This window comes from Hippoglossus stenolepis, chromosome 4, assembly GCF_022539355.2.
Source record: "Hippoglossus stenolepis isolate QCI-W04-F060 chromosome 4, HSTE1.2, whole genome shotgun sequence".
NCBI classification, from domain to species: Eukaryota; Metazoa; Chordata; class Actinopteri; order Pleuronectiformes; family Pleuronectidae; genus Hippoglossus; species Hippoglossus stenolepis.
The window spans coordinates 27339368-27353398 of record NC_061486.1 but is presented as its reverse complement, the minus strand read 5'-3'; the positions used below and the strand labels follow the sequence as shown (position 1 = coordinate 27353398).

At 40.7% G+C, this 14031-nt stretch overlaps 1 protein-coding gene across 6 annotated transcripts in view; it reads left to right on the top strand.

Annotated features, from left to right (window-relative positions):
- usp2a (ubiquitin specific peptidase 2a) overlaps nucleotides 1–14031 on the top strand; it is a 44901-nt gene that overhangs the window by 5807 nt on the left and 25063 nt on the right. For all 6 annotated transcript variants that reach the window (XM_035155174.1, XM_035155172.1, XM_035155171.1 and 3 more), the window contains exon 3: nucleotides 6400–7231. In XM_035155174.1, the coding sequence (XP_035011065.1) occupies nucleotides 6455–7231 (777 nt within the window). In that variant the 5' untranslated portion in view covers nucleotides 6400–6454. The remainder of the gene's footprint in view (nucleotides 1–6399; nucleotides 7232–14031) is intronic.

Sequence of the window (14031 nt, the reverse complement as noted above, 5' to 3'; positions counted from 1 at the left end):
ATGCTAATTGGCTCCTCCTCACCAGGTTTTAACATCATCGAAACCAGGTTTTGTAGAGAAGAATTGCAATAGGGGTAGGTTCTGGTGGGAATGTGCTTGTAGCAGAAAATATATCTGAGTATGAAATATGCAGCGTTATGGGAATGAGCGTGTTAAAGTGCTTAATAATTTGATAATGTTAATATGTTCAGTAATGGAAAATGAAAGGTAACCGAGTTGTTTCACTTAAATGGAATGCTGAAAAAACTATTTCAAAGCTAAATCTTTTGCTTCTCTCATAGCATCTTTATGAACAAGATATTTTTAGTTTGTGCTTTACTGTACGTTCCTCTACTTAATTTCCTTCTTTTCTTTTATCTTGCTGTACAAAAGAATTATATAAAATATTATACTGCAGCACACTGAAAAGAGTTTAAACAGCTAGTTTGGAAGGCTAGGATAGGTTTAACTTCGGCTGGTCAGAATAATAAAGTTGTCAAGCCTAATTTTAATATGCTTGCGAACTAGTAGTCAGGCAGATAAGGGGTGGGCAGAGGCGTCAGTGTGGCCCTCACAGACATCACCCGTGTCTTATCTGCTCACATTTCAGGATATATATATAGTTGCTTGTAAGGCCAAACCCAGCACAGCCCTTAGACCTCCTAACAGGCCCCATGTTGATTCCCCTATGAGAGCAACACTGTTGCTACGTTATGTTAGTTTCTCTGGTGTGTGTGTTCATATGCTGCCATAGCAGTTTTGATTTATATTGAGGTGACTAACAGACTTTTCATTGGCATAGAGAAGCTAAAAAAATAAACAATCAAGCAAGTTCATGTAATTACAATTACTACATACCAACTACTAATTTAGTCCTGCCAAAGTCACGGATTGGAAATGTTAAGTCTTTAAAGATATTTAAACTGTAATGCTAGTAAAAGTAATCAATAATGACTTATTTTCATATATTAGTAATACTGCTACTTGGACACATCCTCAGTAATGAACAAGGATGTGCTGCACTAATAAACATTTTTTAAATAATGAATCACATAATCATCTCTAATTCAGATTACGGTTGCTTGTAGTAATGAACCCCCAGAGAGTTACGACCAAGCTCTGCAGTTTCCTGTTTGTTAAAGTACCAGTTAAATTTCAATGTGTCTCTATGGGGAAGAGCAATTGTGCCACATGTTAAATACTGCAATATTTGTCTAAGAGCTGGCAATCACCACCGACAACTACCATTTCTTTGGCAAATGTACGTCTGGTTGTTGTGTTCATTAGTGGCTGACGACAAAACAACTGACTGAGAAATATCCCTCATGCGAGGTAGCTACATTGCTACATCCATTAACAAAGGGCAATAAAGGTGGATGTAATTGACTTGACTGTATTTTACACGTTAACCCTAAAATCAGAAAAGCTCCCTGATCAGCATGAAAATGTTCAGAGCTCCTGAGAACTGCTACTGCTGCTTCTGTGTGATCTGAAAATAATGTCTGCCTGCAAGATGCAGGGTATCTCTCACTGCCGATTGTTCAGGGCAAAACAAATGCCAATGGTCAGGTCCAATGTACAGGATGTCAGGCTGAATGATTGTAGTGAAATGGAATAGCAATTCAGTGTGATCCTCATGCTGTCGACAATGTGCTTTGTCAGAGTTTTTGGCTGGAGATTAAATGAGTACATTTGGTTGCTTTAAGAAATATTTTCCACCATCAGCAAAGTTATTAGTTAAATATTAGTGATCAATAATATGGGTTATTGGGGGAGTGACATATTAAACTATTTGTTGCACCTTTTTTTGATGAAATGTGACTTCTGTGCTTGGTGAAAGCTGCATCTGATCAGAACTGAGCTTGACTTCTACACAGCACTCGTCAAAACAGCAGTGACTCAGCTGAGATTGAGCTAACCATTAACTATCGTATAGCTCACCCACACTCACACGCACACACAGACGCACATACCATCACTCCAAATTAGCAGAGAGCATCCATGCTGGTGTTACATTCATACAATGTCACCCCGGAGCACAGTGGCTGTGGCATCTTGCGTCATTGCCCAGACTCTTCTAACGCACTTTAGATTGGCTTTGCTCTCTAACGGGCCCGGGGGAGACCTGGGAGGACAATATGTTCTGTAAGAGATCTGACTCACTGACTGACTGCAATAATGGATTTTCTACAGAGGCACATTTCCACAAGAAAATAGAAGCAATCTAAACCAACATAATATCTGGAAAAATCCCCAGACATTTAAAGAAATACAGACATTTAATTATTCTATAAACATTTTCATCCATATTGGTCAGGTTTATTTTTAAATGTTCTTTCCTTGAACAAAGTTGAGATGCAGCTGTGAGTGACATCATCAGTGACACCGAGGTGAGTTTTGGTCCTGATGGTATTTGACACTTTGTGAATGGAAAGAGAATGTGTGTGCTGAAAAGCAAGTGGGTCTTGTAACTTTAGTAGTCCCTTGTGTTTAGTTAGGATTCTTGTTTTTTTCTCCCTGTTAATTTCTTGTCTTTTAAATTGCTCTTAAATCTCGGTCCATGAATCAAAAGTGAGTTTACTGTTAAGTATTTAGCTTGGTTTTCTGAAACCTGCCCTGTAAGTGAAACCTCATCTCTGTGACTCTTTGCCAAGGATTGCCAGCAGTCAGTAGTCGCTCATGCAGTCACTCCTGCATCTCTGTTGACATCTTTCTTAAGACAGATTTAGGAGTTAGTTCAGTGGACTAACCAGCTCATTCACAGCAGTGAGATGTTGTATTTTTACACAGACATATTTTCAGTCTGTTTTGCTCTTCCCTCTCATATTTGATTCTGTCTAATCCTGTTCCATCATTTTCCCACAGCATTTCCTTGGTGGTTTTCTAAAGGTGTGAAGGAAATATAGATCATTAAGCACAGACACCAGAATGTAATTATTGAAATAATATGGAATATGTCCGTGTGCTAATTTTAAGTTCTTTATGTGTTGGTAGTAAGCAAACAAATGCATCTTGTTGCCAAGGTAGCTATGGTAACTAACTACTGGTTAGCACCACCTCAGGGGAGGCTGAAAATGCAGAGTTGCCAGAGTGCATTTGTGTGTGTGTTTGTGTGTGAGAGAGAGACACATTGTTGTGCCTCTGCATTTGTTGTTTCCGTGGAGACATCGCCTCTCAGAAGTGAAATCCAGAGTTAGCTATCACCTTTAAATCCTGGGTCCGTTACTCCCACGGGTGTGAGTCGCTGTTTGTGCTTCTCTCTCAGCAGCTCGCCCACCTGACTAGTCCGAGCTTGTTTCACTCAGCTGCCCTGCCTGGTTGTGGTAATTCAGTGAGGGGTGCATACATGAGGCAGGGTTACATTCAACCAAGGCCACTGTGTAGCAGGCAAGGGTTCAAAAGACACAAGCTACCGTTATATGAGAGCTTTATCGTAAAAACCACAGTACCAGAGACGTCCATTTGAAAAGCATTTGTCTTATTTAAGTCATTCATTAATTCATTAATTTGAGGAGTATTGCTTTAGGGAAGAGCCATGTTTGTTTAGTGTGATTTTCTTATTGTTATGTCAGAGAAAACAAATATTGCAATAAGGATCATGGATGGATTCTTACTGTTATTTCTCTCACACATTGTTTTGCTATACTTGTGTGTATACATGTGACGATTCAAATAATGAGGGTTTGAGATAGAGTGATGATGAGGATGTGGTGGGCTCACCAGCTGCAATGGTATAAATCAGTGGAATCAGACCATGAGATAGATAATAATGTGGTTGTGTGGGATCACATCACTCACAGAAAATATTTTTTCCTGGACCTTGAAGCAAAGTTATCACAGCATCAGACATTGGGTTGTTATCGCAGTGCTTCTGATGCTGGCTCGGACTAGGTCTTGTCAGTACAGGAATAATACCTATATGTGCACTGCGCACAAAGTTGATAGCTTAGCTAACACATAATCAGTTAGAAAACTGTATATCAAAGCTGAGCTCACACTTGACTGTCAGTACTTTCTTCCACCAGTGAGGGGAGCTACAATGCAGAAAGCTACAGAAAATGGCTTCAAAGTTCAATGTTAGAAATTGGGTCCTGATCATCTCTAGTCTTAAAGATGAGCATGTTTGGAAGCTAGTTGTCTCATACAACTGGTGACTCAAGTTATCACACTAGTTGTGGTGGTGGATGTTTATTCCATCTCAATTCCAGGCTCCCTGACACATTGGCCTAGTTCTCTGGGTCTGGTAACTGACAAAGATGTAGGTGCAGAGTAAATCCAGATCCAGGCTTCGTCCCATCAGAAATCCGTTGGTGACATCAGAGAAACGTTGCCCGTGTTTTATTGTTGCCATGTGCATTATATTGCCAAAACCAAAATAACCCTCCAAACATCTGCTGCTGCCAAATTACAAAACCCTAGAAACAAACCTAGTACATTTATGGAGCCATGTCTTTAGCTGGCTGATTTAGGGCCAAACTCTTGGCTCTGTTAGCCTGGCTGGCTTAGCAGTACTCAACTGAGTGGCCGCAGACACCTGGCCTGCTTCTGTGTATTATTTTGGCCAACAGCGTGTGTTTGCCTCTCTCCAGACTCTGCCTGTCTTCTTATTCCAGATCCATATGCTGAATTATTGATAAACCTGTGGTCACAGAGAGAGAGAGAGAGAGAGAGAGAGAGAGAGAGAGAGAGAGAGAGAGGCAGATGAAAGAAATAGGAGCCTCCCCAACTAAACTCAACACGGATCAGCAACACCGGATACTTTTATTTATTCAGACAGTGCTGTATATGTGAACCAGAGCCTCTTCCTGCTACAGGAACACACTGTGATGCTTGCCTGGCTTTACCTCCAACACCCAGCCGGACTCGTCCAATATAGCTGTGAGAGATGCACACTATATATATACACACATATGTGTATATATATATATATACACATATGTGATGTGGGCTCATGTTATGGTATAGTATAGATGTTGCGGCCATCTATCTGTTCTACTTTTTTAACCTCAGGCCTGGGTAACCAGCAGTGCTCTGTAAAAGCCCATAGATATACTAGAGTGCAGTTTCACTGAGCCATATAGATTCACAGTCAAAAACATCTTTATGTAGTCTCATTTGATTTTTTCCTGTATAGGGAAAAGGGGAGAAGCAATGACAATATATATGACTAGAATAATAATTTTTAAAGGGTAACTCCACCATTTTTAGTTGAGTTGTTGAGTATTATAGTGTCTTCTTCTTAAGCAAAATTTTAGCTAAACACTATTACAAAACATCTGGGTTGGAATCATACTACAACAATAAATAAATCAGATCAAAAACATCTGCACATTTATCTCATTTTTATTTATGATACAAATTTTCAGTCACAGGAACCTTTATTAGAGCAAGAGACATACGAAATACACTCTGAATATACACAAAATTTTCCATTATCCTCAATGTTTCTTATATATGTTGCTCCATTGAAATCAGTGAGGATAGGTTACAAACTACATCCTACAAGATTATTATACAGTTGAATCAGCACCTAACAGTTTAAACACAAATTCACTGCCTTATTACACTGCACACACACACACACACACACACACACACACACACACACACACACACATATAATAACAAAGATTAAATTGTAACTTTTATGTCAAACTCTTCATTAAGTATGGAACAAAAAAACTTTCCTTGCAAAGTTTTGTCTAATTCAATCTGATAGTTTAAGGGTTTGGGGATGTTCATCACATTCTTTGGATAAATGGATCGTTTAAAGGGGATTTCACCTGATCTTGGTCTAATAGAATTGATACAGTGGAGAACACTTGCCATATAGGACAAAATGGATTTGGAGTGGGAACCAACAACATTTGTCTGCAACAATAGCTCGTGTACCAACAAACACTTTTGCAAAAGGAAGCCTGCAATAAAACTGTAGGCAAGGAGTTTAAAAGACAAAAGACATAGACAGCAATGCATGTGCACGTTGCACTGGGATAATGTATTTTTAAAGATAAAAAATAATAGCATTACTGGGAGAGTCCGAAATAGTCAAATGCTACGCATACTTGATTTTGAGTTTCAAAGTTATTTTTGTTGGACTTGCTCTCTGCTGAATTATGTACCACAGAGAAATGACATAAACTGTGTTGACAGTAAAAGGAGACATAATGTTCAATCTCATACATTATATAAATAATGTAAGTTGTTGGTTGTAGATCTTGATAATGTAGTTCACTTGTAATATTTGGCTTTAAACATGAAACAGTGCTGCCACTTTAAATAACAAGACAATGACTTAATGTTGTGTTTTCAAAGCCAGATTAATGTTAAAGGATGTCCTAACTGCTAAATACATAGTTTCTGCACTGTAAGTATTGCTGCTGATGAACTAATGTTGGTGTCTCTTTGTTGTGGCTTCAGTCGATGCAGTCTTCCAGAGGCTCTGCCTCCCTGTGGCTGAGAAACCAGCAGCAGCATGTCCCGTGTCTCCTCGACCGCCAAGCGTTACGCTGGCCCGTCCTACACCAGCCACTACAGCTCCTACAGCTCCTCCCTGACACCGGGCCTTAGCTCATACAGCGACCGGGACAGGCTCTCCTCCTACAAGTCCCCGACCTCCTCTTCCTCAGGTTACTCCTCCAGCTATCTAAGCAGCTCTACCGCCCGCAGCCGCAACTACAGCACTTCCTCAGACCCCGACATTGACCGGGGTCGAACCATCCCACGCACCGACATCCTCGGAAGTAGCAGCAGCAGCATCAGCCGCCGGAGTGAGAGTCTGAGCAGAACCCCCGTCAAGAGCTATGGAGGGTCTGGGCTGAGTGGGGGGTCGGTCTACACCGGCTACAGATCCTACTCTTCGTCCTCGGCCCAGTCCAGCTACCTCGCCTCTTCGTCAGTGGCCTCGAGCATCTCGCTCAACCGACGGAAATCTGTATCTCAGACTGACTTGAGCAGGGATCTGGCCTCTCTGGGCTTCAATGACACCTCTTCTTCCACCCCGTCCTCTTCCGCCAGTGCCCTGCGGAGCTACCGCAGTCGGGCCAGTGAAGTGGCCGATTCGTACACCACTAGCTCACGCCCAAGCTACTCGGGCCTGTCGCGGAGTTCTACTCAGGAGGCTCTGTCGCGGAGCTCCAACCAGGAGGCCTTTAGCAGCAGCAGCAGCAGCAGCAGCAGCAGAGCATACAGCTCTTCAACATGGGAGCCGAGTCGTAATCGGCTGTCCAGCTCCCCAACCAGGGACTCTACGGTAAGAGAACGTCCTCTGTTCTTGCTTATGCAGACTTAAAACCTGTTGTTTGGGGTTCTACTGCTCCAGAGGGGGTCAGTATCCATGGGCTGAATCAAGCTAAATGCAATCCCAGCTGCAGCCATCACCACAGAGGCACACTAAAGCTGAAGCTCCACAATGCTTTGTGTCTCATGAGAGTACTGCTTTTACCAAATGAGGGCACTGTTGTTCAGATTAAGTTCTGTGCATTTACAGTTCTGTTGTTCAATAATATATATACCAGACATGTCACTCTTTCAAATGCTTTTAACATGTTCTTTAGTCAACAGTTTGAGCTAATCAGTAAAACAGACATACATACAACAGCCAGTTCTATCATTTACAAAACATTTACGGAAGTCATTATTCCTCGGTACGTAAGTAGTTCCATGCTTATATGACAAACGAGCTCTTAGCATGGATACCTGACCCCTTCTAACCCAGCAATTAACCAGCTCACATGTTGCTGTGGGGTTATGATGAGCTGGGTCTTTAGGCCACAAACCTCATCCCTGAGCTCAGTATTAATGACCTGAGCTTCATCTATGCAGGTCAGAAAGCATCACTGACCCACTTCCCCCTGCTGGATTAGTCCTGATGACCTGTTAAGATGAGTGGAAAAGGGCGGTGAGAGTGGCTTGAAGGGGGGAGATAATGAAAGGAAGGAGTAAGAGTGGGATGGAGAGGTATTTGTGGTAAATTACTACTTGAGAGAGGGTTAGGGTGCTTGAGTGTTTTTCTGTGCATTTAATATAGGGTTGATCTGTTAGTAGTCAAACACAATCTTCAGACATAGGATCAAACACATTCATTATAATATTACACTGAATGTGACCCTTAATGCATATTCTGTTGTACCAGCTGTTTTCATTTTTAATAAATTGTTACATTACATTACAGAACATTACAGCACAAGCTTTAGGAACATTTCCAAGGTGGAATAAGGCGAAAGAAATCCTATTCAAAGTTAAAAATCTCTGAGACTAGTTGCACTCCTTTCTGAAAAGGATTAACGTATAGACTTGATCAGATAATAGTGTATGTTCCCTCGTCCACACCCTCCAGCAGGAGTGCTGACACCAACTTAGTTTGGATTTCTGGCCAGAGAAAATAGAGACACAGATCAGATTTCTTTTCAAAACAAGGAGTTAGTGGAAGTAGACTGGGTTTCCCATACTCAAAGCCATGTTTCCTCTGAAGAATACTCCCTCTGCCTCCCTTTCACAGTGTTGTCTTATGTAATTGGTTGAATTTGCATTCAATGAAGTGAAGTCCTTGTAAAGTTTGCCTATGATGCCTTTTGAACTGAAAGCATCAGTAAGTATCTGAGTTACTCTTGAAGGCTCAGTACAATCAGTCTTCCTCTTTGTCTGATATATTATACTCATTACCATTAGTTAACTAACTAGTATTTAAAGTGCACTCTGAGATGAGCCCTTCCTGTGCTTCTAATGCATCACATTGCTTTATGTGCATAAAGAATATTAAACAGCAATAAAACGACATAATTTATAATAGCATGAATAATAAATGTTTGCAGTGCAATGTAACAATATAACTGAAACATCTAGTGGATTGACAGATAATTAATAAGCAATATTTCATATTTTATAATGACTTGTTTTTATAATTTTTCCAACAGAATTGACAAATAAGTGTGTCATTACTTTAATGATATGTACCTGCTCTATGTACTTGAATGACTCAAGCCTATCAAGTAAGGGAGGTTAAACAATACTAACTAACTGGCCTTGTGGTTGGAAGAGTTAATTCAACAGCACATTTTGTAGTTATCCAGGTCCTCCTTCTTAGCTCATACAAGTCGCCATTCAGACAAAGATTAATGTGACCTAACACAACCTACAAAATCCTCAGCTCGTCTGAGATAAAGATGAAGATCATTTTTTGACCACGAGACCGCCAAATGACCCATTGATTAACAAAGAGTTGTTGTACTAAACACAAAAAATTACCACTGCAGGATAAAAAGGATTTGTTTTTTTGGGTAAAACATTCTTTCGAAAGTGAATATATGTGAGACAAGAGGAGACTGTTTAATATTGCACTCTAACATGGACCCCAAGCGAATGCTAATGTCTCAACAACAGTTGGATAACACACTCTTAAGACCTTGTGCCAAAACATCTTAGTCAGTACAAAAAAGCATTGTGGAGTTGGGGAAATTAAAAAAACAGTAGACCACAATTTACCCTTTCCTATGGTGGATCTGACTTTTATTCTCATTTAACTAAACAAGCAATCAACACTTAACCATGATGCACAGACTGAGAAGTACATGGACGGATGTAACTAGCTGGCCTATGTGTCTGCTCATTAAAGCACAGGCCTATGTTATTCCAGGCATGTATAATTACCCACTTCCCCCAAGGCGAAATGGCTCTGATAAAGCCTTAAAGGGGACATAGCATGCCCATTTTACCACAAGTTGATATGGTTCCTTGGGGTCTTAATGAAATGTCTGTAACATACTTTGGTCAAAATACCACAAGGATCATTTAAAACAGCACCCTTTTTACCCTGTCTAAAACAGCCCTCCACAGAGTGACCTGTTTTGAGTGCCTGTTCCTTTAAATGCTAATGAGCCAGCTCCCCCCTCCCCCCTCTCCCCCCATGATTTTAAACGATATAAATTACATATTTTATATGATATAAATTATCAAATATGCATCCCATACTTTGTATTCCCCTTCTGTTGTCCTCGAGTTTTAATTTTCCCAATCACATAATTAAATGTCCCCCTCTGCCCATCCACTACAAGCACACAAGCAGACAGACAGAGAGAGAAAGAGAGGGGGCTATGAAGACCATCATTTACCCCCGAACCCCGACATTCAACGGGTACAACAACAAGCGGAGAAAGCAGAATCGCGGGCTGACCTTATATATACAGTCTATGGGGCTGACCAGCGCAGAGAAATGCACGTCCCGTGTGAACAGCCAGGCGGCTGCGCGCTTGAGAACGGCGCTGCGCTGCCTCGCAGCGGCGCTTCCGCGTCCGGTGTAAACCCGGCGTAACGAGTGGGGGGGCTCTGTGTGTTTGTGCCAGTGTTACAGTAGTGCTGAACACTGCGGAAGTCTTCCACACTGCTGGCTGTGTGGCGCTGACACAAATTCCAGCTCACGCATGGGAGAGCGAGCGGTCGCGCCCGAGCAACTGCTGCAGCCTCCCAGTCCCAACGATCCAGACAAATGCCACATGTGAGTGAATCGCGGGCTGACCAGCGCAGAGAAATGTGCGTCCCGTGTGAACAGCCAGGCGGCTGCGCGCTTGAGAACGGCGCTGCGCTGCCTCGCTGCGTCCGGTGTAAACCCGGCATAACGAGTGTGGGGGGACGGGGGGGGATGAGGTGGGGGGTGGGCCAAGGCCATGTAGGGAGACTTCCAGTGCCTTGTTACGACACAAAACCCAGGAAGCTCAATCGAGTCACTCAAGCATGACATTTCTGACTTAGAGGAACCATAACAAAACGCGCGAGTGTTTTTTTCCCAGAGTTTTTGGGTTGGTAGACATGCCAGATATCCACATTAACGTGTAGAAGCACTAACAAAGTGGAATTTGCATGCTATGTCCCCTTTAAACACCCTGAGTTTGGTATTAATTTATGTTTACATGCTATTGATCTTTATTGCTGAAATTATTTGTCAATTGAAGCAAGGCAGCAACCACACGTTACAACTATGGGATAATGGTACGTTTGTTTTCCTGTAGCACAAGAGGAGAATAAATCGAACACCTCAGTGATTTCTGTTCTACAGGAATATCTTTGCTAACATTTGTTAGAAATAGCCACAATAAGCTACGGTCATATGAATAAAGATGGGTGATGCAACTCCTGTTTCTCACACTGTACAATAAAGCCAAAATATCTTGGATATGGGTGCTGCCATCCTGTGCTGGTGACTTTTTTGAGCCAGAGTGTGGGCAGTAATGATCAGAGAGGCGACCAATCACAGGTCAATCTCAGCTGTCAATCATGATATCTCACAATGTTTTTAGATCCAAATAACTAATTAAGAAAATTAAAACACTTGAGTGTGATATGAACTTGCTATAATGACAATAACCATATTTTGGGGATTTACTGAGATATTTTTAGTCACGTCCCATCTGCTCACATAGAGGTGCACAGAGTTGATGAGTTATATTGCAGCCAGCCACCAGTGTGCAATCCAGATGTTTTGGCTTCAGTTTAGGGAGCAGTAGGTCATCAATCTTTATATATCATCATTGGCCATACCAGACTAAGAAAAGCTCTAGCAGCAGAACCTGACAGTGAGTTGAAGTGACAAATTGTGCACATTATTGCTTATAAAGTTTCCCTTCATCTATCAGAGGTCAAATGTTTCATGTCTTTAAAAAAGTCCATTGTGTCTCTTTTATGGATTATTTTATTGACTTAAATTACATCATTATCTTGCTAAATAATAACACACAGTTATGTGGTGGACTTTGTCTAGTCAGGGTTCAGGTAGACAAACAGAAGAGAATGTCTGCCAGGCGAACCATTACCATTGCCCAAACTGGATCCAGCCACACAGTTAAAGTATAGACACAAGGACACTATCAATTTTCTCATCTAATCCGTTAAGTAAAATAAATCAACTTTAATTGACATTATGACATTTGTGTATTTAGTATTATGAATCAATTAATCCAAACTATAATAAACAGTTGTTTCAACACAGAAAATGTGGAGCTGCGACCCTCCTTTGATTTACACATGAACCTCATGGTTGTACTGTATGATGATCTAATAGATGTGTGCGTAAATATAGACATTACATGTGACAATGGTTATGCTGAGTGCTGTCCCATGTGTGGTGTGCCTAATGGCCGACACATATTGGGGGCAAAAAAATGTCAGGAATGATCTCATGACTGATGAGCGCCACAATGACAGCTACTGTGACCACCACTTGGTGTCATATTAGGTCAGCCATCTTCAGTCCTCAATGGAGCGGTGTCTTCTTTTCTTGACACTGAGGTTGAACCCAAATATATTTAGGTAATTGTCATATAAGATGACTATGTATTCACAAGAGACAAGCAAAAAAATTTTTTCAGCTTCAGAATTAATACATTTATACAGATATACAGGTTCAGAATATATACAGCTCTATATATATACATATATATATATATGTATATATATACACTGCTTCAGAAAACAGAAATAGAATTGTACAATTTTAGTAAAATATGTACAAGTTTTTCTCCACATATTCTTTCAGTCTCAATCCTTTTATGTTCTCATTTTTCCAGTATCCAACAGTATGACAAGAGAACTTGAAAATAAACACCCTCTCTTGTCTGGTTGTAATATGAATGTTTAAACACATGTGTGCCAGTGTTGAAATGTGTCTTGAAATAGCTTTGGCGAAGCAAGGTAAACCCAATCCTGATTTCAGTTTCTCAGAAGCTTACAATACAAAAATAGCAGCTGCTGATGCCTCATGGTCCAGTTCTTCCTGTGCCATGTTTATGAGTGAGATAAACTGGTTGACATAACTATCATCAGCCTTGTTTTTCATGCATAATATTCAAATCAGACCAGAACACATAAAAAACATTTGATGTTAAGTATTTCTTCGGCTCTACTAAGAGACAAACAATTGACAGCGTTGTCTTGCTGCATAGTCGTATTTTCGGGTTGTGAAGTATCTCTTTTGTTTATTTTTAATTCATAATCACTTGTATGTAAATTAATTAGGTACAGCTTGTTTACTAACTGCTAGTAGCTGCTGTCTTGCATCAGTGGGTTTTGAGTTTTGTGCTCACAGTCAATGAACTAACAGGACACAAGGCAGATGTTAATGTTCACAACTTAACTGGTGAATCCGCTTGTGAGTTAGATTGCTAACACGTTTAACGTTAACGTTATTAGTACTGCTTTACCAACTGAGCCCAATAGAAAACTATTGCTACATAATTTTTTTTTAAGCTCTGGCCAACTTTCCTACCAGTTGTGCTAACTGATAACTAGATCTCAAAATTGCTAAGAATAAGTTCAACAGTGCAAGTTACACACACAGTCACACGATTGTACATGTTATAAAAACACTCAAGTAGGTTATACTTATTTTGGAGAGAACAGTGCCGTTATTGCCAACACTTTGACCTTCCATATGCTGCAGCTGTGTGCACTTTGTGTTTCTGTGCATTGAGATGTTACCCTCAATATTATATGTTCACTGATCTACCTCCAAATTAAGGGTTTTAGATAATCTGCTGGCTTGTTTATAACCTGCTAAAAATCACTATCAGTGTAGGCTCATTTCAACTCTGTGTATTGCTGTCTAGTCAAGGTACAGTGTTACCTCACCTCAAATCCAGTCACACTTTTTACTCTTTGGCTCCTCCACACATGCAGCCAGTGAAGGGAGAGGGTGATATGCCTGAGTGAAAACTGATTATGCCAGAGTTCATTCTGCTTAGGCTATGTGTCTAGACTTTTTGTTGAGTCAACAATATTTATAGAGTGTCTGGAACTCAATTGGTCAGACAGCTTATGGTTTGATTTTTTTTTTTTTTAAACATCTGCATGAGTTGGAGCTTTGCTTTGTTATTTTGCAAATAAGGGCCAGTTCTTTTAGTAGCTGTGAGCTGTTATCATGGGTCGTGTTGACTGGTGGAGTTTTAGGGTCAGTGAGTGGTCATTATTCTTTTCACACACTGAGCAATACAAGTGCTTTGAAGTCTATTATACAGTATCTGTCCATGCTGCTCATAAATGTTAGGGTGAGTGCATGGGGTGCAG